The 22,553-nt window shown below is 43.2% G+C and overlaps 1 protein-coding gene across 3 annotated transcripts in view; it reads right to left on the bottom strand.

Annotated features, from left to right (window-relative positions):
- The window catches only part of me1 (malic enzyme 1, NADP(+)-dependent, cytosolic), an 86,641-nt gene that overhangs the window by 45,547 nt on the left and 18,541 nt on the right, over nt 1-22,553 (bottom strand). For all 3 annotated transcript variants that reach the window (XR_013295319.1, XM_077575616.1, XM_077575617.1), the window contains exons 2-3: nt 4,284-4,417; nt 971-1,120 (exon numbers count right to left, since the gene is read on the bottom strand). Coding sequence is in view for 2 of the 3 variants with exons in the window: in XM_077575616.1 (XP_077431742.1) it covers nt 971-1,120; nt 4,284-4,417 (284 nt within the window). In the remaining variant the exon portion in view is untranslated. The remainder of the gene's footprint in view (nt 1-970; nt 1,121-4,283; nt 4,418-22,553) is intronic.

Below are 22,553 nucleotides of genomic sequence, written 5' to 3'. Positions count from 1 at the left end.
GAGTTCCGGGTCTGTACCTGTTTTGCATATATATCGTTCCCAGAATGACTTATGTGGCGCAGTTAATGAAGTTATAGAACAATAATTTCCTGTCATATTTGTTTGTGTTACCAGTAGCTAAATGTGTGTCATATTTAGCATGTTTATGTTTGATTTATGTTAGTCTATGTATTTGTTTTTATTTTTTCAACAAACTGCAACTTTAGCTTGTGTGTAAAATAATGACAACCAGGTAAATTCCGTGTACAAGTTGCACTGCTCATCTGAGGATTGCTTGTGAAATTACAAATGTATAGGTTTTGATTTTGGCCGCCTCTAATTGGTCCGACATTACTAATTTTTTTACTTTACAAGATCATCTCGCAGTCCGGATTAAATCCCTTGGCGGACCTTATCTGGCCCGCAGGCCGTACATTTCACACCACTACACTAAAAAGAACACATCACACATATGAACACGCAAAATCCACATAAAACTCGGCCTCTTGGCTACTAGGTTGGCATTGTGTCTATGTGTCGTGTCTTTGTCATAGTTGCTTGTTATTGCAATAATAGTGTAGTTCAAAACTATCATAGCAAATTCCATGTTGTATTTTTACATACTTGGCCAATAACAATTGCAAATGAGAATGTGTTCTCAATAGGTTTACCTGTTGAAATAGAGATTTAATGAAAAAAAAAACACTAAATATAAACAGTGTTGTTTCTTGGTAGAACAGTGAAAAATATGCATATACAAATCTGGGTACGAAAGTCAAACTTCTAACAATATCAGATTTTACGGCCTCATTCACATCAAAATCAAGCAGCTTCACAGGTTTTCGAGTTTCTGTTTGCTGGAGCTTGGACACGGTCCATAGCCTGTGACCTAACAAGTTTCGATGCCCCTTGACATTTGGTCGGATTGTGTTTTTAAAGCCATTTCTCATATCCACGTTACAAGTCTTTGCTGAGAGTGTGTGTGTGTCACCTTGGTCTTCTAAATATCAGGCCGTATTGCTGACAAGCGAGGCCAACGGTGGGGGTGTAAATGACTGGCATGAATCTTTCGATGTCTGACAAAAGCACACGGTAGAAGAGCTTCTCGCTGCGATCCTGGAGCCCCATCAAAAACACATATCTAGAAATGACAAAGATGGACACAGTGGAAAACGCCATATGTTAATATTTAACCTCTTGAGGACTCATACCTGCTGAATACAGGAGGGTCTAACTATTGAAGTTTTATTCAAGTCAGATGTTACATTAAGTGACGTAAGAGGCATGATCAGTGGAGCTGCGAAGAACTGCTTGGCATAGAATATATGAGAAGAAAACTAGTGGGAAAGAAAGTCAAGCAAAATAGGGAGAGAAAAACCAAACCAAGTTAAATGAATCAGATGTCTATACAATAAGTACTTGTATCTTGGGAAAACCCTGCACAAGCTCTTTATTGTGTGAGTTCTTTGACTGTGAAGTAAAAGTTGCATATGACCCAAATTAGGTAGAACATGCCAAAAACTGTTATTTCTAATCAGAACAGTTTCCATGAATTCTCAAGCACAAGGTGGCTCTTGTGTGGATGAAAGGATTCCACACCCTCTCTGCTATATATTAAGCCGCAGCAGCTGTACAATGCTTGCTGGTGAAGGCTGATCTTTAGAAATGTTTTCATTTTGGCAAACCGTACAAGTTTCTGCCATATATAATATAATACGTTTTTTTTTCACATTATATTGTATGCTATTTTTTCTGTCAATAGTTTATTACTAAAAGTATTTCATATACTAACATGCAAGTACATGACTACTGAATGTTGTCCACAAATGAAAGAAAAGCATACAAGCTGCATACACAAAAACACACATCAATCTCTAATCTCTACATCCATTTTCTATCACTTATCTGCATAACATTTAACATTTTTGGCATTTTGGTAAGCAGTGTCTGCATCTTCAGTGGATGCACCTCTCTACTGACCACTATGAGGTTGATTGCAGATTTGTAACAAAAGCGTCTTCTTTTGGACACACGCGTGTCTTAAAACGTTTCTGTGTGTACGAGATTTGTTTAAGGAACGAAGCCGGCTTTGCTTCAGTGTGAACAGGGCCTAAAAATACACACAGACTAACTGACATAACGAGACACATCTGGACAAGACACACATGGCTAGGGCACTGATTGGCTGACACAAGACGGAGAACAGACAAGCACAGGTGGACAAGATCACACCTAGACAAAGTTAGGCCCTGTCCAGACGGAAGCAAAGCCGGCTTCGTTCCTCAAACAAATCTCGTACACACAGAAGCATTTCAAGACTTGCGTGTGTCCAAAAGAAGACGCTGAGTATGTTTAATGTCTGTAATGTATATGCCAAGTCTGGAGTGGCGCTGTAGCGCAGCCACAGGGGGTTAACGGAAAGCGTAAAAGAAGAATTAGCGAAGAAGAATAACACTTTTTTTTCTAACTTTATTGCAATCTACAGAACAAAAATGGCTTTGCATGTATCGAAACAACATGAAAAAGACGAACACAGGAGAAGTGACAATGCGGGTGATTCAAGTACAACACCGCTTGTTGAACGTAGGAATAAGAATCAAAATATTTTGCTGCAAAAGCATAAGCAAGCTAAGGAGGCTGCGCAAAACGACTACGACACGGCTACCCGCCATTGTGGTTGACAGACTGACGGTTAGCGCGCAGTGACACGAGAATTGGCGCATACATCATCAATCTGCAACAATGCGTCGTCATCAAGCTGCGATCATTACGTCATCACTGGAGGAGTATTCTGCATATGGTGTCCAGACGGACGCGTACGGGGCATGTTTTGAAATCTTTACACTCGTGTGGATGAATGGCCTAAACCGTAAGAAACTTATGAGGGTACATTGAAACTGGCTATTGTGTGGACGGGGCCTTAGACACAAGGAAAACATAACAAAACACAATAGAACTGAAAGTAAACAAGAACACAATAAAAACCATCCATAAACCCAAATCGTGACAAATATTGATGGAAGATGACGTTATGGTTTGCATGAATTCCACTCTGACAGTTCAGACTGAGGTCTCATTGTAAAATTTCCAAACTGTATTAGATTAAAGGCCACATGTTAAAGTGGCCAAAATCCAATTTTGAAAATACTGAATACATTTGTCTTTTATTGCTCATACAGCCAAGAAAAGTCCCATTTGGGGGGGTCTGAATTTGGTTTAAGCATTGCACATAATAAAACACGATGACTAACATTCTGCTTTAGATTTAACTTTCGTAAAACGGCCTTTTCTTTATTTAGCATGACACTGGTCTGCATATTTTTAGTATTTTTATAGTTTGTTGTTGTATTCTGATAAGACTGCTGGGAAGCAGAATGGTCTTTACTGCAGTATTTCAATTGGCAGAGTCTCGGAATACTTATTAGTCCCACTTCATGACAGTCAAAGTTTGAGTCCCATCTCACTAGTGCTGCAGTGCTGTTGTGATTACTTCTCATAATAGATCAAACCTCAACATGTTACCCAGTAAATGAATAAAAATCTGTGGATATTGATTGAAATGATTAAATAAAATGGATGAAGAGTTGTCAAGCAGACTGAAGATTAAGTAATGACAGCAAAATCGTGTCCATTAATCCATGGGAGTAAAGTCCAAGGATGGAATGTGTTAAATCCACAGACATATTTTGACGTCGGTAGAGCATGGGAATCGAGATTTAAACAATCTAATAAGGCTTTTAAGATGTCGATGCTATGATGTTGTTATGGTGCTACATTAAGAGCACACTCAGAATCTATTTAAGTCCGTCTCACAAGAAAATCACTCATCCTTGACAATGACGGATGAAGGAAAGGTTCACAAAGAGATGGGGGCCTGGAAAAGGAGGCAAAATGTAGATAATATCAAACACTTGGCTCGTAATATAAGGCAGTGAACCAGGCTGTAGTTCAGCTTTGAGTCTGGTATGGGAACAAACAACTCGTACTTATGTATTTACACACTGCTTACAATGAAGCATGCAAAATAGGACTGAATAGAACAGTTATTTTTAAAGGGTTTAGAAAAATACTGGTGGGAGGAAAAGGGAGTATACAGGGAATTTTGTGGGAAGCTGAGTTAGGGGGCAAATGTGTTGAATCAAATATGTGATGTTAAACACGATACTATCCAGATATAGATTTCACGCAGAGGCAGTACAATCCTCTGGGAAATCTATCAAAATTCCAGAAACAAGATAAGAAAGCAGTACACAAATGTGGCTACTCACTAGGAAGTGTTTAGTCTGTTTGAAATTGAGGCTCACCTATCCAGGTCATCTTTCTTCATTTCATAGTTCTTAAGTATTCTGAGCAGCTGGACATCCTGAGTAATGAAGCAAGGAGGAAGCAGGCCATGGATCCCCAACTGCAGACGCTCCTCCAGGGAGAATGCCATGCCCTTTAAACACACATGAGTAAAACTCATTAAAAACCACTTAACACCAACATAATCTTAACACAAGCAGTGGCTAATTTCAGTTACTTGCAGTATCAAAGAAGTCAGTGCGTACAGTATTTGTAACCCTGAATGGTACGACTGTATACTAGTATGTGACACACAAAGGCAGGGGTCTGCAAACTGGCTCTGGAGCCACATGTGGCTAAAGTAGAAATTCATATTTTGTTATGTTTTTATCTTTTTTGATGAAACATAATTTAAATGAATTCCTGGTGAAAAAAATAATAATAATCAAGTATTTAAAAAATGTCAACAGAATTTGGGAGATGAAAGGTAGATGAAAAAGTTTTTTTTTTTTTAAATTTTATCTAAGAGTGTCCAAAAATTTATCATAAAATGCTCCAAAAGAAACAAGAAAATCAGAAAATTACAATAAAATGTCCATGAAATTGCCAAATGTCAGAGAATTGCATTTTTTTTTTAAAAAGCAGAAAAGAAAATGTTCAAAAAATAACAATAAAATGTCCAAAAACAAAAGAAGAAAAGCATAAAATGACGACACGTATTTGGATTTGCCAAAAAGTCAGAAAATAAAATTTATTTAAAAATTTTTTTTAAAAAAAACGTTAAAAAAGTAACTATAAAATGTCCAAAAACAAAATATGAAATCCTGAAAATTACCATAAAATCTCCACAAAAATTGCCCAAAATTTCAGAAAATTGACAGCAAAAAAAAGGCAGGGAAAAAAAGGAAAAAGAGATGCAGAAAATTTCCATAACATGTCCATAAAATTGCCCAAAATGTCAGATATTTGACAGAAAGGCAGAAAATTCTATAAATGTATGAAAAAAGGAAGTATGAAAAAATACAAAAACAGAAGACGAAAGGTAAAAGAAAATTAATCTCAAAGTATTGGATGCTGCATATTTTTCAGTTATGGTGCAGCTCTAATTAGCGCTTGGGTCCTCAGTACATTAGATTAATACTAACACACTAATTCGTTCATCACAATGTTCAAATGTTTTGCGGCGCCAGACAGATTTTGTTGTTATTTATTTGGTTGCAGTTATTTAAAGTTTGCTGACCCCTGCACAAAGCTTCTATATTCATGCCCAACTCAAATCTAGCACAATGTGCGCATGAGTTATCTTTCTTTTGGTATTTTTGCAGATGCCCTCAGTTAGGAATGCGCTGTTGTGGGCATGAACACACTCGACTATCTTTGCAGCCACTGAAAGCGGCTCCTCTCATTCCCTTTAGATTCAGCGGGCAAGAGGAACACATAGACTTTGGGTGTATTCAGACCTGCACTGTTTGGTCTGCTTTAAATGGACCAGAGTTTCTCACCCTGGTTCACACGTTTTTGTCAGGTGTGAAAACACACAAACGAATCCTGGTGCGGATCCTGCGCCTTGATCAAGTCCACCAAAATCCAGTTAAACAACCCGCACCAATAGATAGACCAGGTTTTGGCAAGTCTAATATACAAGTCTACTTTTGTCGCCAAATTCAATTGCTAGATATGCCGGGGCCACGACAACGTTATTGGCCTAGGAAGGTGCAGCGCCTCTACCAAATTCCCAAACTACACACTTAACTACACAAAAATGACGCTGTGCCCGTTTTCACGCCAGGTGCATGTCTATGAAAATAGAGCCCACAATTTTAAAACAAGACGAACAAGGACAGACAGTAACAAAAAGACACTTGTTTACACACGTGAACGTGAACATGAATACTGTGCCACCCAGAACCCATAAAGACCCAGGAACCATTCATTAGTGTCCACACATACTGACTCAGCACTCTCTTATGAGCTCAAACAGGGATGAGGATTGAGTCATCGTGGTTTGTGATGAGTTGGGAATGATCACACACCTTACCTCCCAGTAACACAAAGGTCTTCCCTCAGGAATCACAAGTAGCAAGAAAGTCCAGTCAGCCTGCTTAAGCCACAGAACCCTAAGACCACCAAAAACTATCCAAGTAAGCCTGCAAACCAGCAATACCAATGCACACAGGCACACCCCGAGGACAAACAAATGGTGGTGCCCAGAAGCACAATGAAGCACCATCTGGGTATCACTAGTCCCACTAGTGAATTTATAGCACCAGGTTCTTGGTCACGCATTGGCAACTGCTCTCACTCAATGTAGCCTCATATCTCCTAACATTTACAAACCACATTTCCTGTAATTTTGTGGAAAACATCATCCGATCAAACAAACAACATGAAAATGTGAATTGACTTTGAATACATTTTTTCAAACTGGTCACAGTTATCGAGGGACATCGGATGTTGCTGATAAGAGTCTTTAGTGTGAAGTTACTTACTAATGAAAGTACGTAATTACCATTTGGATGACTGGATGGATGGATGTTGAAAATACTGTATTTTTTCTCTCAAGATGAACTGCAAAAAGTTCGATCCATATGCATGCTTGTCATATTTACAGTATTTCAGGTTGTTGCCAATAGCTAAGAGGCTAAATTAAAGATGAATTGGAAATCCATTACCTACTTTATTAGGATGGAATTTTATTTTCTTGTGCAGATTATGAGCACCAAAAATGACTATTAGCGTAAAAGTAACAGCAACCAGCTTTACTAGGTTATATGAACAGGTGGGTCCGGCCCCTATGAGATGCACAGGATGTGAGCCAATGTAACACGCATAGCTAACAAACACTGAGAAATTGCAAATAAATGCATAGTGTTTGCTTATAAATGTCAACCCCAGGGTGTCATGTTTACTTTCAGTCTTGTTTACTCCCTGTCATGTTTTCCCCTTGTCTTGTCATTTCCTGTTTTAGTGTGAAAAGTCTGACTCCTCTCGTTTCTGGTCACTTGCCCTTCCTCGTGTGGTGTCTGTGTCAACCTTGATTGTGTCCACCTTTCCCCATTACCCTCATGTGTCATCCAATCAGTGCCCTCAGCCAGGTGTGTCTTGTCATGTCATTAGTGTTGGTGTATTTAGTCGGTTGTCTCCCCCCTGTCTGTGTCGGTTCATTTTTTGCTGTTGCCACGTTCGTAAGTCTTTCGCCATGTCACGCTGACCTCTTTGCCTTATCCGCATCCATGTCATGTTGTTAGTCTCGCCTTAGTTGTTTTTTCATGTTTTGCTTCAGGTTTTGTTAGTTCCATTTGTTTTGTACTTTGAAGTTAGCTTTTTTTTTGATTTGAAATTAAAACCTCTTTTGGACTGCACCTCTGCCTCCTTGCTCTGCCTTCCCGCATCTGGGTCCTAAAGCCCCACCTTATTGACAGAATGAACCGACCAAGATCAGACCCAGCGGGAAGCTTCCGTAAGCGACCGGCTCGTCGTCGGTCGACACGGAAGCACCATCAGCCTGCCATCCAATCCCATTCCATCCAAGTAAGCTCCTTTTCACGGTATTTGTCTTCTCTTCCCCTTTCACACGATCAGCAAAACGCACTCAAGTCTCTGCCCTACGACACCATTTTGTCGCCTCAATGTTTTTTAGACTCTGACATCTCCGATGATGAAGATGAAGGTCCCTTTCCCAGTAATGCACTTACGGATTACAGTTCCGAATCTGACTCCGAATTGGACTTTTTCACCAGCTTAGTTCCCCACATGTTTTCTTCACAGTTTTCATTTAGGGATTATTTTGACACCGGGTCATGTCACCCCTCCTCACCTGGGTCTCCGCCGTGTTCACCACACCGGTCCCCATCGCGTGCACCTCATAGCCCACCGTTACCGCCACATCATGACATAGTTTCCCCTTTACCTGGTTCCTTACCCACTCCCGTTAGTTTACGTCACGATCCTTCACTCTCGGTATCCTCGGGTTATAGTCTCCCTATTGCTCCTCACTCCCCATGGTGGCAGGCTGATGAGGCTCCGGCTCCGCAGCCTCAAGTCCCTATCGTGCCACGTCAGCCGAAGTCCAAAGTCCCAGAATCACGTCAGCCGAAGTCCAACGTCCCCGAACCGCGTCAGCCGAAGTCCAAAGTCCCCGAACCGCGTCAGCCGAAGTCCAAAGTCCCCGAACCGCGTCAGCCGAAGTCCAAAGTCCCCGAACCGCGTCAGCCGAAGTCCAAAGTCCCCGAACCGCGTCAGCCAAAGTCCCCGAACCGCGTCAGCCAAAGTCCCCGAACCGCGTCAGCCAAAGTCCCCGAACCGCGTCAGCCAAAGTCCCCGAACCGCGTCAGCCGAAGTCCAAAGTCCCCGAACCGCGTCAGCCGAAGTCCAAAGTCCCCGAACCGCGTCAGCCGAAGTCCAAAGTCCCCGAACCGCGTCGGCCGAAGTCCAAAGTCCCCGAACCGCGTCGGCCGAAGTCCAAAGTCCCCGAACCGCGTCGGCCGAAGTCCAAAGTCCCCGAGCCGCGTCGGCCGTCGGGGCCTCAGGTCCCCGAGCCGCGTCGGCCGTCGGGGCCTCAGGTCCCCGAGCCGCGTCGGCCGTCGGGGCCTCAGGTCCCCGAGCCGCGTCGGCCGTCGGGGCCTCAGGTCCCCGAGCCGCGTCGGCCGTCGGGGCCTCAGGTCCCCGAGCCGCGTCGGCCGTCGGGGCCTCAGGTCCCCGAGCCGCGTCGGCCGTCGGGGCCTCAGGTCCCCGAGCCGCGTCGGCCGTCGGGGCCTCAGGTCCCCGAGCCGCGTCGGCCGTCGGGGCCTCAGGTCCCCGAGCCGCGTCGGCCGTCGGGGCCTCAGGTCCCCGAGCCGCGTCGGCCGTCGGGGCCTCAGGTCCCCGAGCCGCGTCGGCCGTCGGGGCCTCAGGTCCCCGAGCCGCGTCGGCCGTCGGGGCCTCAGGTCCCCGAGCCGGCCGCCTCAAGTCCTATCGCCTCGTCGGCCGCCTCAAGTCCTATCGCCTCGTCGGCCGCCTCAAGTCCTATCGCCTCGTCGGCCGCCTCAAGTCCTATCGCCTCGTCGGCCGCCTCAAGTCCTCGCGCCTCCACGGCAGCTTCAGGACCCCGGGCGTCCTCACCCTCTGCAGCCCCGGGCCTCCTGGCTTCGGCCGCTCTCGAGCGGGGTCTCTTCGCTTCTTCCATGGCGGTGTCAGGCCCATGGGGGTGGACAGGAGATGTTCATCCCACGGCCGTCCTATTCCGGTGTGGCGTCCGGGGCGCCCTCCAGATTGGCTCCGCCGGGCTCCCCTCGTCTGGCGTCCGGGACGTCCCCCGGACTAGACTGGAGGGAAGTGTCAGGTTCCCGCCTCCGCGCCCCCTCCGCCCGCCCTGTTTTTGAACTTTTTAAGGGACGTCTGGAAGCCGTCCCTCGACGGAGGGGTTCTGTCATGTTTACTTTCAGTCTTGTTTACTCCGTCATGTTTTCCCCTTGTCTTGTCATTTCCTGTTTTAGTGTGAAAAGTCTGACTCCTCTCGTTTCTGGTCACTTGCCCTTCCTCGTGTGGTGTCTGTGTCAACCTTGATTGTGTCCACCTTTCCCCATTACCCTCATGTGTCATCCAATCAGTGCCCTCAGCCAGGTGTGTCTTGTCATGTCATTAGTGTTGGTGTATTTAGTCGGTTGTCTCCCCCCTGTCTGTGTCGGTTCATTTTTTGCTGTTGCCACGTTCGTAAGTCTTTCGCCACGTCACGCTGACCTCTTTGCCTTATCCGGATCCATGTCATGTTGTTAGTCTCGCCTTAGTTGTTTTTTCATGTTTTGCTTCAGGTTTTGTTAGTTCCATTTGTTTTGTACTTTGAAGTTAGCTTTTTTTTTAATTTGAAATTAAAACCTCTTTTGGACTGCACCTCTGCCTTCCCGCATCTGGGTCCTAAAGCCCCACCTTATTGACACAGGGCCCTGAAATATTATTTTTTTAAACAACCAACAACAACAAAATATGGTTTGCTGTAACGTCACCCTTCTTCTAACTTCAAATTATCTATACATTTATAATATTGGATGCTTTTGGGTCAAAAGTAATCCAATTATGGATCAAAAGTGGACCGATCCATTTTATGAGTCAATTTGACCCAACTTTCTGGGTTGTTTTATACAAAATGACCCAAGTAAAGGATCTGACCAATATTTATGAGTTGTTTCACACTAATAGACCCATTTCTTCACTCAAAGTTGGGTCAAATTAACCTAATTAGAGGATTGGTCCATTTTTGACCCCTGGTTGGTTTATTTTTGACCCAACTGTTTTTAGAGTGTACATACCTGGTCAAGCCGATAGAGCAAGCATTTTATGTACGAAAGAGAAGACTGGAGGACATAAAACCCAAAATCAAACAATAATTTAAAGAGGCTGCAATGTACGCCATCAGTGACTATGACACAGTAAGTGAAACATTTTAATTTTCAGTCAATCCATAATGGCCTGCCACCCAGTAAAACCTCAGCATGTCAGAACATGTTGCAAAGTAGAAGGCACACTGTTAAACAACTCTGTCTTTGTACCAAATCCTGCCATCATAATTACAGTACAGTGTTCCAAGCCACCAGCACTTTTTTTCTGAAAATGGTTGTTTATTGGTGGTTTGTTTGTACATCGGTGTTTGCCATGCAGCTAAGTCTTAATCTCAGACCCTAGTTAGGGTTGATTGTAATTGCTTGAATTCAAACAAAACATCTCTTTGTAGTAATTAACAAAAAACAAGTACATGGAAACTGCCTAAATCACGTCATTTTGTAGACATTCTTTGAACTGAATAATTTTGTTTGCATATGTTCTAAAAAAAAATTAAAAATAAAAGCAGGTGGCACGTGTCTGTCATTGCATCAATAATTGCCTGTATATTTTTCTACGCATGGGCGCAAGGGGATGGATTTTAGGACTTGAGTATGGCTCCTTAATGACAAACTTCACTGAAGCTTTCTGTAGTCCAGTCTGTATTTAAGAGACCTCAAATAGAAAGTTGCAGTGCTGAGTTACAACTTTCCTCAATTATCATAAAAGGGGTTGTGTTTTTTACAGAGCCAGATGTTCAAATCAAACTTCATTCATTTGGAACACCAACGGGCCCAAAATGCACTATTGCTGGGCTCCCTGCTGAGCATGGAGAGCAATGATTTTGTGCAAATATAACCAATTGAGTACACAAAAGTAAAGTAGACTTTCCAAAATACAGTTAGAGTTCAGTTTAGATTGTATATTTTACAGCGTATTTTGCTTATCTTGCATTATAAAAAGTTGTAGCCCGTTTGTGAAAAATATTCTTACTGGAATGAGGCTGTTTTACAAAAGAATGTCAGTCACGTCACGTCACTTCCTGTCAACTGTCATCCGGGGGGGATATTAAAGAAAATGAAAACAGATAATCTCATCCAGTAATTGTGCATGAAAACTCCCATGAATTTAAAGCATGCTATATGCTTCATTTGGAATAATTTCCACCACACCTAATACATTACCACAAATCTACAAGTTGAACAGTACATAGGTGTAATATCATTGGGAAATGGCAAGCTTTTTTTTTTTTACATGGAAATATCTGATCATCTTTGGGGATTTGAATCCACCAACTTTTAAGAAAAAAATAGCAGTAAACAAAAAACTGTCATGTTTCAGTTCTGTGGGGGTTGGGTTTTTGTTTGTTATGGGTGTTCTTGTTTTTGCCTGTGGTTGGTGTTTTGTTGTCTTGTGTTCCTGCGTTCTTTCCTTGTCTCGTTATGTCTAACCACGTCCACCTGTGTGTGTCTTCTCTTCCCCAGGTGTGTCTCATTAGTGTTGGTGTATTTAGTCTAGTTTTAGTTTTGCTTGTCCAGTCGGTGTGGGAGCATTGCCTATGTTATGTACGTCAAGTCTTCATCACAGCCAAGTCGTCTTCGTCGCAGCCAAGTAGCCATTGTCACCGCCAAGTAGCCTTCGCCACAGCAACATCGCCAAAGCCAACCAAGTCGTCCTCGTCACAGCCAACCAAGTCGTCCTCGTCACTGCCAGCCAAGTTGTCCTCGTCACTGCCAGCCAAGTTGTCCTCGTCACTGCCAGCCAAGTTGTCCTCGTCACTGCCAGCCAAGTTGTCCTCGTCACTGCCAACCAAGTCGTCCTCGTCACAGACGGCCAAGACGTCCTCGTCACAGCCAACCAAGTCGTCCTCGTCACAGCCAACCAAGTCGTCCTCGTCACAGCCAACCAAGTCGTCCTCGTCACAGCCAACCAAGTCGTCCTCGTCACAGCCAACCAAGTCGTCCTCGTCACAGACGGCCAATTCGTCCTCGTCACAGACGGCCAAGTCGTCCTCGTCACAGATGGCCAAGTCGTCCTCATCATAGCCAACCAAGCCCTCCTCATCACAGCCAACCAAGCCGTCCTCGTCACAGCCAGCCAAGTCATCCTCGTCAATGCCAACTAAATCGTCCTCGTCACAGCCAACCAATTCGTCCTCGTCACAGCCGGCCAAGACGTCCTCGTCGCAGACGGCCAAGACGTCCTCGTCGCAGACGGCCAAGACGTCCTCGTCGCAGACGGCCAAGACGTCCTCGTCGCAGACGGCCAAGACGTCCTCGGCGCAGCCGGCCAAGACGTCCTCGGCGCAGCCGGCCAAGACGTCCTCGGCGCAGCCGGCCAAGTCGTCCTCGGCGCAGCCGGCCAAGTCGTCCTCGGCGCAGCCGGCCAAGTCGTCCTCGGCGCAGCCGGCCAAGTCGTCCTCGGCGCAGCCGGCCAAGTCGTCCTCGGCGCAGCCGGCCAAGTCGTCCTCGGCGCAGCCGGCCAAGTCGTCCTCGGCGCAGCCCGCCAAGTCGTCCTCGTCACAGCCAGCCAAGTCGTCCTTGTCACAGCCAGCTTAGTCGCCCTCGTCACAGCCAAGGGGCCATAGTCCAAGCCAAGTCAAGTCACTCCACACAATTCAAGTCAAAGCAAATCACGTCATGTCACGCTCATTCCAGTCATGGCGACCAGTCTACTCAAGTCCTGTCCAGTCACGGCGACCAGTCTACTCAAATCACGTCCAGTCATGGCAACCAGTCCACTCACGCCCCTTCCAGTCATGGCGACCAGTCCACTCGTGACCCTTCCAGTCATGGTGACCGGTCCACTAACTTCCCATCCAGTCATGATTGTCTGCTCACCTTTCTCCCTGTTTCATTAAAGTTCATATTGCACTCATTCCCATCTCACTGCCTTGCTTCACCGCATTTGGGTCCACAATCCCTCAACCACTCATGCCCACCTTGACAAAAACAACCAACATTCTATTTTGTTATGGTTTATGATTTGCACAGTGACAGTAAAAGGCTCACAAAACGCCACACACACGTTCAGTACTGTACAAAACACTACCATGATGCATATTTGAACACGGGTTGCATCGTGTTTGACTGCTACAACGTTCACTTGCTCATTGTGTATTGGGTTGGGCCGGATAAGCCCGAGAAGCTTCCACATGTCCCAGACCACATCTGAAGTGGCTGCACCATGTGCCAACACGTGTGATGCCCACAGCATCATGTTTCAGAAGCCAAAGTAGTGTATCCGATGGGCCACCCCCAACTTTAAAGTCCTTCTATGCCCCCCACTCCTAACTTCTATGCATTTGAGCGGAAACAGCTAATCAGTTGACCAGATGGCCAAACAAGAAAGATCAAAGTTTAAGTCCTTTGAAAGTGATAAAATTCCTTCTGGGCATCTCAGTGGTTTGAAATGGTTGGTTTGGTGCAACTTTTAAGCATAAACGTTCAAAAACATAAACATTATGCTACTTCAACCTTTTCATTCCCATCTGTCACAACCACACAGAGGCCAAACAGCAGGACACTCCCTTCCTTACAACTACAGTCTGGAAAGAGTTACTGTAAATTCCTCAGTGCCACTGTTTGCTTAACTTTGTCCAAAGGAGTAGGTTCTTTATCACAATATTCACACTGTCAGGAAACTATTCTCACACACTATTGTCACATGATATCATCTCTCACATTTCACCATTTCTCTGAAAATCATTTATCTCATGAGATGTAATTTCCCCTACCATGAGCTTCATTACAGTCATGAATGAGGTAACTGAGGTTAAAGACTTTGTTCACAGGACGGCCATTGCTAGACAATTATGAGAAGCGTGATGAAAAATGATGTCTTCAGTGTAAAACTAGAAGCTCCAACATCTGCAGTTACAAACATGTAACAAACAAATGCTAAACTGCTATTCCCATCCACCGGACCACCACAACCTTATTTGTGTACTCTTAGACCAGTGCACATGTAAAAAAATAAAATAAAATAAAACTATGTCGCTATGGTGATACACACTCTAACCTTTACAGGTGAACTTCATTTGACCTTTTCAAATCTTTGATATGTGCAGGTTCTTTAACAAAGAGTTAAATGACACATTTCACAACAGGTGTTCCATGAATGGACTAAAACATGTTGTGGTTTAATTGAAGTGGTGTTAAGGTAGTCCTCTACATTATGCTGAGACCAAGATGACGCCTAACTATTGATGATCGAAAGTAATTTTCTATTGCAAGGCTTTGAATGTCATTTTATGACAGCCAAGTGGCCACTGAGCTTAAGAGCCTCATCAGCAGCTTGCAACAGAGATACAGACAGACTGTAGGAATTACCGAAAGCTATAGACGTGAACATTTTTGGGAAATGCATACGTCAGTGCATGGATCAAGCGGCTGTTGTGAATTTTGTGAGTCAACTATGTTAAATAACAGCAAATTGTGCAAAAAGTACTAAAACAACAGTTTGGCATATATGTTCAAAAGTTCACAGAAGGTCAAACTAAGTTTTTAATTCATTTCTCTTAATTCTACAAGAAAGCTGAACCCTGACTGATAAAAATAATTTCAGAATGATTGTCTATCCTCCAAAATCCAGAAAATATGAAATTATTACAAAACCTTGTGAGGACAGACCTTGTAAATCCAAACTGCTATCATAGAAGATCGGAGTCTTTTATTTGTTAGCATCTGCATGAAAACACAAGGGCTATGTCCAATAAATAGAAAATAATGCACTGGCAGTGTAGTGGTACATGCTGCTGACTTTCATGCAGACTGTGCCCGTTTGCGTTCCGGTGAGTGCTCCAATACTCAGCTAGGTCCAAGTTTAGACCCCAAAAAAATCTATAAAAATGGACGGGTTTACGTCAGGGAGGGCATTCGGTATAAAAGCTATGCCAAGCAAATCATCCGAGTGAGTCATTATGATAAGACAAGCTGAAAGTTGCAACAACAACATTAAATAGAAAATGATCTTTTAAAACTGAAGATTCATTCTGATTAGTGGTTTTTGCTTGCCAATTTTGCAAATGTAGGCACACGAAAACGTGTACTTAAAAAAAAAAAAACATTTCTGGGAAACCATTAAAATGATGCAATTCCGAAAAAAAGCCTATATGCTGCATCCAAAATAAAGTCTGTTGAACAGTGGTAATTCACCTCAAATGATGCTGTCCCCGTAATTGTTCTCTTAAAATGAAATGCCCTTGGCACCAAAAAAACCCAAACACCATTTAGATTTGGTCTCATCCTAAAACGATAGGGGGTCTCCTCATTGAGGCTCTTGCTACCACACTCACTGGTCAGACACAGGACCCAAAGTCCACAGGCCAGTCAACAGGGGCTTAAAAGTTTGGCACTCATATACGGCCTGGCAGAGATCACGGCAAAGCACTTTTCTATTCAATGTGGAAGAGGGATCACTTTCTTTTCTTTTCTTTCTTGCCAAACCAGAAAACATTGCATGGCCCTTTTGTTTGACCCCTTTGACTGAAAGTGATGTATAGTGATAGCCATCTTAACCCCGCTTCCCTCTCTTACTTACAACATGAATATGCTGCAACGGTGCAACACCCACATTTTTCACCATTGTAACTAGCAACTAAGTCAGGTCAAACTGATACAATTTCAAGGATATCTTGAAATGGTAGGACCGAATCAAAACCATCAAACTTAAAGGGAGACATACTGCTAAGCATACAAGTGAAGGTACAGTAAAATGTAGTACACGTTGAAGCAGCGTGAAACTGGCGCTGAACTGCAGTTGGGGATGCCACGTGTCCATTTTGCAACACTGCTCCAATGACAATTGACCCTACCGTGGCAAGCCCCTCCCTGCCCACTAAATGCGACGAGCAGCGCCCTCAGACATTTACCGGTCAAGATGAGCAAAAGTGCATCCACAGTAATGGCAACGTTGTCAATTCTTCCTTGTGATTTCTCGGTCAGGTATTTTCAGGACACCGATATTTCTCTTTGAAGCAAGCAGAGGGGCTTTAAATTTTTTAGTGAAGCATATCTTCACTCCCTCACCACGCAATTTTGCCCAAAAACAAAGGAAATACACATCACTGCCTGTGCTGCTACAGAAAACACAAAAAGACAGTCACCTCACTCACTTTGACTAATTATCAGCAAAACCGAGGTTTTTGCTCCTGTCAAGCAGGGTAAGAATGGATTTATATTACGTCATAGTTTCAATGTTTTGTTGGCATTAATAGTAAATAGTAAGTCAACAAACGCCTGGAAAGTTAGCTACCCGGCGCTATCGTTAGCCTTTGGCTAAAAACAACAATGGAGAAAATTACCTTCAGACGTAGACGCAGATGTAGTAGTTTCTGGTAATTTTGGAGGGATTCAACTGGTCATGTGGTCCACAAAATTTGATCCAGCGCAGACATTTTTCGTAGTTGTTTGAAGTTTAGGGAAGGGAATAAACTGGACACCACCATTCGATCGGGATAACGGTTATCACTCTTACACAAGCCGTGACTACAGCAGGACACCGGTTAGTCGATTAGGATAATGGTCGTCACTCTTACACAAGCCGTGACTACAGCGTTTAACCATTTTTATTGATTTTTTCTTGCCTTTGGATAACCACGCAATGCACCACGGGAAGCTGTATTGCTTTGTTTGTCTGCAGCAAAACGCACGTGCCAACAAAGACATGACGTCTTCCGTCTTAATTGGTTTACTAGGTCATGAAGGCATGGTTTACGGTAAGGTCAATAGGCAAGTTGTAAAATGCTGATGGTCTCATATACAAATCCAATTCCCAATTGGGACACAATACAAATTGTGAATGAAAACTGAATGCAATTTGGTGGAAGTGCCAAATTCCATTATTTTGTTCAGAATAGAACATAGATGACAGGTCAAAAGTTTAAACTTAGAAAATGTATCATTTTAAAGGAAAAATATGTTTATTATTATAAAACAGCTGTAACACCATTTACCACTAATGAGGTCCATTGGCAACTTGATTGGAGCATAAAAAGAGCTTCTCGGAGTGGCAGTGTCTCTCAGAAGCGAAGATGGGTAGAGAATCACCAATTCCTCCAATGTTGCGCAGAAAGAGAGTGGAGAAATATCAGAAAGGTGTTTACCAGCGGAAAATTGCAAAAAGGTTGAAGTAATTATCATCTACAGTGCATAACATCATCCAAAGATTCAGAGAATCTGGAACAATCTCTGTGTGTAAGGGTCAAGGCCGAAAAATCATACTGGATGCCCATGATCCTCGGGCCCTTGAACGGCACTGCACCGCAAACAGGAATGCTTACTGTAAAGGAAATCACAGAAAGGCCTCAGCAATACTTCCAGAAAGCATTGTGGGTGAACACAATCCACCGTGCCAGCCACCGTTGCCTGATGAAACTCTACAGTACAAAGAAGAAGCCATTTCTAAAGCAGACCAAGAAGCGCAGGCGTTTCTCTGGGCCAGAGGTCCTTTAAAATGGAGTGTGGCAAAGTGGAGACCTGTTTTGTGGTCAGACGAATCACGATTTGAAGTTCTTTGTGACAAACTGGGGCGCTATATCATACTGACTAAAAAGGACAAGGAAAACCCAAGTCAGTTTATAAGCCTGCATCTGGGATGGTATAGAGTTGCATAAGTGCGTGTGGCATGGGCAGCTTCCACATCTGGAAAGGCATCGTCAATGCAGAAAGGTATATTCAGATTGGAGAACAACATATGCTCCCATCCGGGCATCATCACTTTCAGAGAAGATCTTGCATTTCTCAACACGATAATGCCAGACCACATGCAGCACCAATTACAACGTAATGCGTAGGAAAAGGATCCGGGTATTGAAATGGCCAGCCTGCAGTCCACTTCTTTCACTTCTAGAGCACATTTGGCGCATCATAAAGGGGAAGGTGCAACAAAGAAAGCCCAAGACAGTTGACCAGTTAGAGAGACGTGTGTTAGACATGAATGGGACAGCATTCCTATTTTTAAACTTGAGAAACGTGTCTCCTCGATCCCCAGACGTTTGCAGACTGTTGTAAGAAGAAGAGGGGATGCCTCACAGTGGTGAAAATAGCCTTGTCCCAACTTTTTTGAGATTTGTTGACACCATGGAATTTCAAATCAACAGTTTCCCCTAAAATGATAAATTTTCTGTTTAAACTCTCCCCCCAAAAATTAAAAATTGTATAGTGTACCAACTTTTTTGGAATTGGGTTTGTATATCCGAATGATATCTGAAAAACAGAAATGTGTACAGCCCACTTAACACTCTTTTGTAAATAAGTTGTCAATCTGTTAGTTCAACGTCTCTCGAACATGCTGTTTGTCACACAGTAGTAGAAAGCTGTTTTTTGTCAAGTCCCTTGTCTAGCGGCATACAATCGTAACAGGTGGGGAAAAAAGGAAGTGGTGTAACATCTAAGTTCATTAACACAACCAGCTGCATGCCACCACCAAGCACCAGCGAGGTAAGTTAAGATAAACTGTTGACAGTGATTTTAGGTCTGATCATTTTTGTAGTATCCTATGCATAATATAACTGTCTACAGTACGTCAGCCTGACACACTTCTTTACCAGGCTGGTTATTGCTGCTTCCTGCTCCATTCTCTTCCCTCTCCCCCAAAAGACCACCACATCTTCCTCCTCCTCCTTCAAGACTAGCACCACTTCCTCACCGGCACTGCCATGACTTGGGTCATCCAGTCTCTCAATAACCCCTTTTCTAGTGACCTTAACAACTGATGTTACTGCTAAAAATAACAATAATAATGTCTTATTACGGTATTAATCCATAAAGGTGATCCATGTAAGAAAGGCCATGCATAAAATTACACATGCACCCATCTTGAATGCATTCTTATTTCAAAGTTATTTACAGCTCAATTGTTCAAATATAAAATAAATTGTTACCTAATCACAAAATTAACGATTATGCAATAGATAAGAACTCAAGTTCTTAACATTTTATCATTCATTAAAAGTCCAAAACATCCACCTTGCACCTAAACGTAATGTTGCATGTTGATTTTAGTCAGTGTCAAAAAAAGATCTTTATCATCTGGATATGATCATCAAAACCATGTGTCTGCTTGGCCAAAACAGCGTCCTGAAATTGCCTTGCCTTGAATATTGATTTAAAGTCCATCTGTTGTCAGGAAAAGGAAATAGTTGTGGCACATCTATGGCTATGTCATTTCACTTTTCACCTTTAGTTATTTTCAAGAACATTCAAGAAAAAGGATCCCACACAAATGTTTGGGTAATTTAAGGACACAGACAAATACTTTTACTAGTGTGTTACCCAATGGAATGGCGCAAACTACTTATAGTACTTAAAGTAAAATAAAATTTAAATAAAAACAAATAGGAGTGGTGAAAAAAGAATACGGTTTTTGCATCTCAAAAATCCTCTCTAACAATTCTTACTCTTACATACACACTTAAAATATTTGTAGTGGCTGCCAATGCAAATGTTGGTTTTGAACGAAACTAAAAAGAAAGGCAATGAAAGGCGAATAATGTACTGAATATTACTCAAATGGACAATGAGAACACATTGGCTGAGTCTGTGAATCTGGATTCACTTCAGCTGGTGATGTCAGGGCTCCTCGGATCAGAAAACCTACTGCAGCTGACCAAACAGGGAGCATAAAGCACTAAGGTTTTCCCACAAAACTACACAAGCACCGTCTTTCCGAACCCATCTAACACTGCCACGTCTACTTCCCAAGAACTCAGCACAAGCCAAAGTAGTGTTGCAACTCAGTTATTCCCACTGATGGGTGAAATAAACCAAATAATTTTCTTCAGCATCGCCATTCACTTCTTATGTGTGCCCCAGATATGCTTTGTAAGCCAATTTGGACAGCAAAGTTCATGTGGGAGGCATTTACATATCAGGAGTCAGCAGGACTGGAATATCTCCCTGCTATCAAAGGAAAACTCCCAATGAATTCATGGCCAACGGTGCCCCGCACTGGGATGGAGTTACGGCCAACAGCTGCAGGAAACAATGAGTCATAATGGGCTTTCCTTTCATGATCCAGCATCAGTATTTACAAACACACACTTTTGCCCTTGTATGCATACTGCACACACGCACACAGTTGGCGTTTCAAGTTTTATGTTGTGTATACAAACACTGTAAATATGCTTATGACCATATCCACTGCATCAACAACACAAAAATGATGTGCCAAAATGTGAAGAAGTGAAAACAGATGATCTGAGACTCCAATCAATCAAAGAGCTTCCTGAGAATGTCATCATTGTTGATGACCGCACTGCAGTGTCCTCTTGTTTTATCAGCAGAGGCTTGTGTGTCTAGACGCTGTGAAAACAGCTGGTGGGGGTAAGAGAGTGGATGTCCGGGAGGAATGGCAGACTCATCCCACAGTTATCACAGTTGGGATTAAAGGACAGAATTGGAAAAAAGGAGATAAATGGCAGGAAAACAGAAACAAAACAAAAAAATTGAGACGGGTGGATCATATGGTTACTTTTTAATTATTAATCACTTATGAAGTCCTGGCATCTGGCTGCCAAGCGCGAAAGCTCACGAGCTTGACCTGGCCACTGACCTGGCCAGTATTTACAGTTCTTTTTCACGTCCTGGTTTGGTGGTTGCCATTTATAGAAACAAAACCACTAGGCCTCATTTGCCTCCAAAGAACGGTGATAGAAAGAGCAAGCACTGCAGCAAGGATATTCTTCTGCAATAGGATGACAGTTCTGTAAAAAGAAGATTCCAAGAAAGGCACATTTTTGTTTTTCACAACATTGAAAGCATAATTTTCCCCAACATTGAGTGAGACAAATGCAATTGTCCTGGCTTAACCCGACAAGTTTTGAACCTTGTGTTTAGAATTAGCTAAAGTAATAACACAACCATCAGTTACCAAATTGACTAGTGATTAAATAGGTCAAGTGTAGTGATCAATACTACCTAGAAGTTTCATTTCACATCTTTGTACGCCCAATTTTGCACCCGTGAATGGCACACGTGTGCACCATTGTGAAGCGGTTCGTAAAAATCTGGAATGAATGAACAAATGAATGAATTTGAGTGATTGTGTGGTTGTAGAGAGTGAGGTGAAATAGGGAGAGAATGGAGGGAAGGCCAACTAAAGCCTTGTTTGCACCGCCAGTATCTACTCTACTCTACTCTACTCTACTCTACTCTACTCTACTCTAGTCTACTCTAGTCTACTCTAGTCTACTCTACTCTACTCTACTCTGCAAAATCCCCATCTCCACCAGCAAATCTGCCCGGCTCTTCTCTACTCGCTTTTTCTGGTACCTGCTCCTTTGCGGTTCTAAAAAAAAGTAGCCCAGTTCCAAAACGTGATGTAATTATTTTGGAGGCCAATGATTGGTTTGAGACAAGTCGTCATCAATGTGCAGCTGCGCAAACCACCACCCCGGAAAAACAGCTGCCATTAACGATGGAGGACAACAATGGCTTTCAAACAGATTAATGCTTGGACTTTTGAGGAGGTGCAAACCTTTTTAACATTATTGAATGCAGTCTTCTGGCTGCTGCAATATTCATTCGATGTCTTCAGGCTGAAATAAACAGGCACAAACCATTGTTTGCGCTCCCCATTGAATTTTGCCTGTGTGTGCAGTGCAGGCTAGTTGCGGTCGCTTTAGCATGACATCACCGGCAAGGTGAGGAGGGGCTTTCTGGGCGATGGAGACGCACCGCTTTTTGGTGTAGACTCTACACCAAAAACTGCGGCAGTCACCTCGACTGCAGACATATGGACATCTGTCAACATGGATGCCTTCCTTGGGGGCACATGTCATTACATAGATGAAAAATGCCAACTGTCATCTGTCCTGTTAGGGGTCACAAAATTCCCACAATTACACACAGCGGAAAACCAACGACTGCCAAAGAACACCTAATTGATGAATACACTGTCTTGTCACTGACAACACTGCAAATATGGTGGCTTGTGCTAAATTTCTCAAACTACGCAACATTCCTTGTTTTGCCCACAGTTTAAATTTAGTGGCA

This window comes from Vanacampus margaritifer, chromosome 9 (genome assembly GCF_051991255.1).
Source record: "Vanacampus margaritifer isolate UIUO_Vmar chromosome 9, RoL_Vmar_1.0, whole genome shotgun sequence".
NCBI classification, from domain to species: Eukaryota; Metazoa; Chordata; class Actinopteri; order Syngnathiformes; family Syngnathidae; genus Vanacampus; species Vanacampus margaritifer.
Note: the sequence above shows the minus strand (reverse complement) of the source record. Positions and strands in the feature narration are given on the sequence as shown.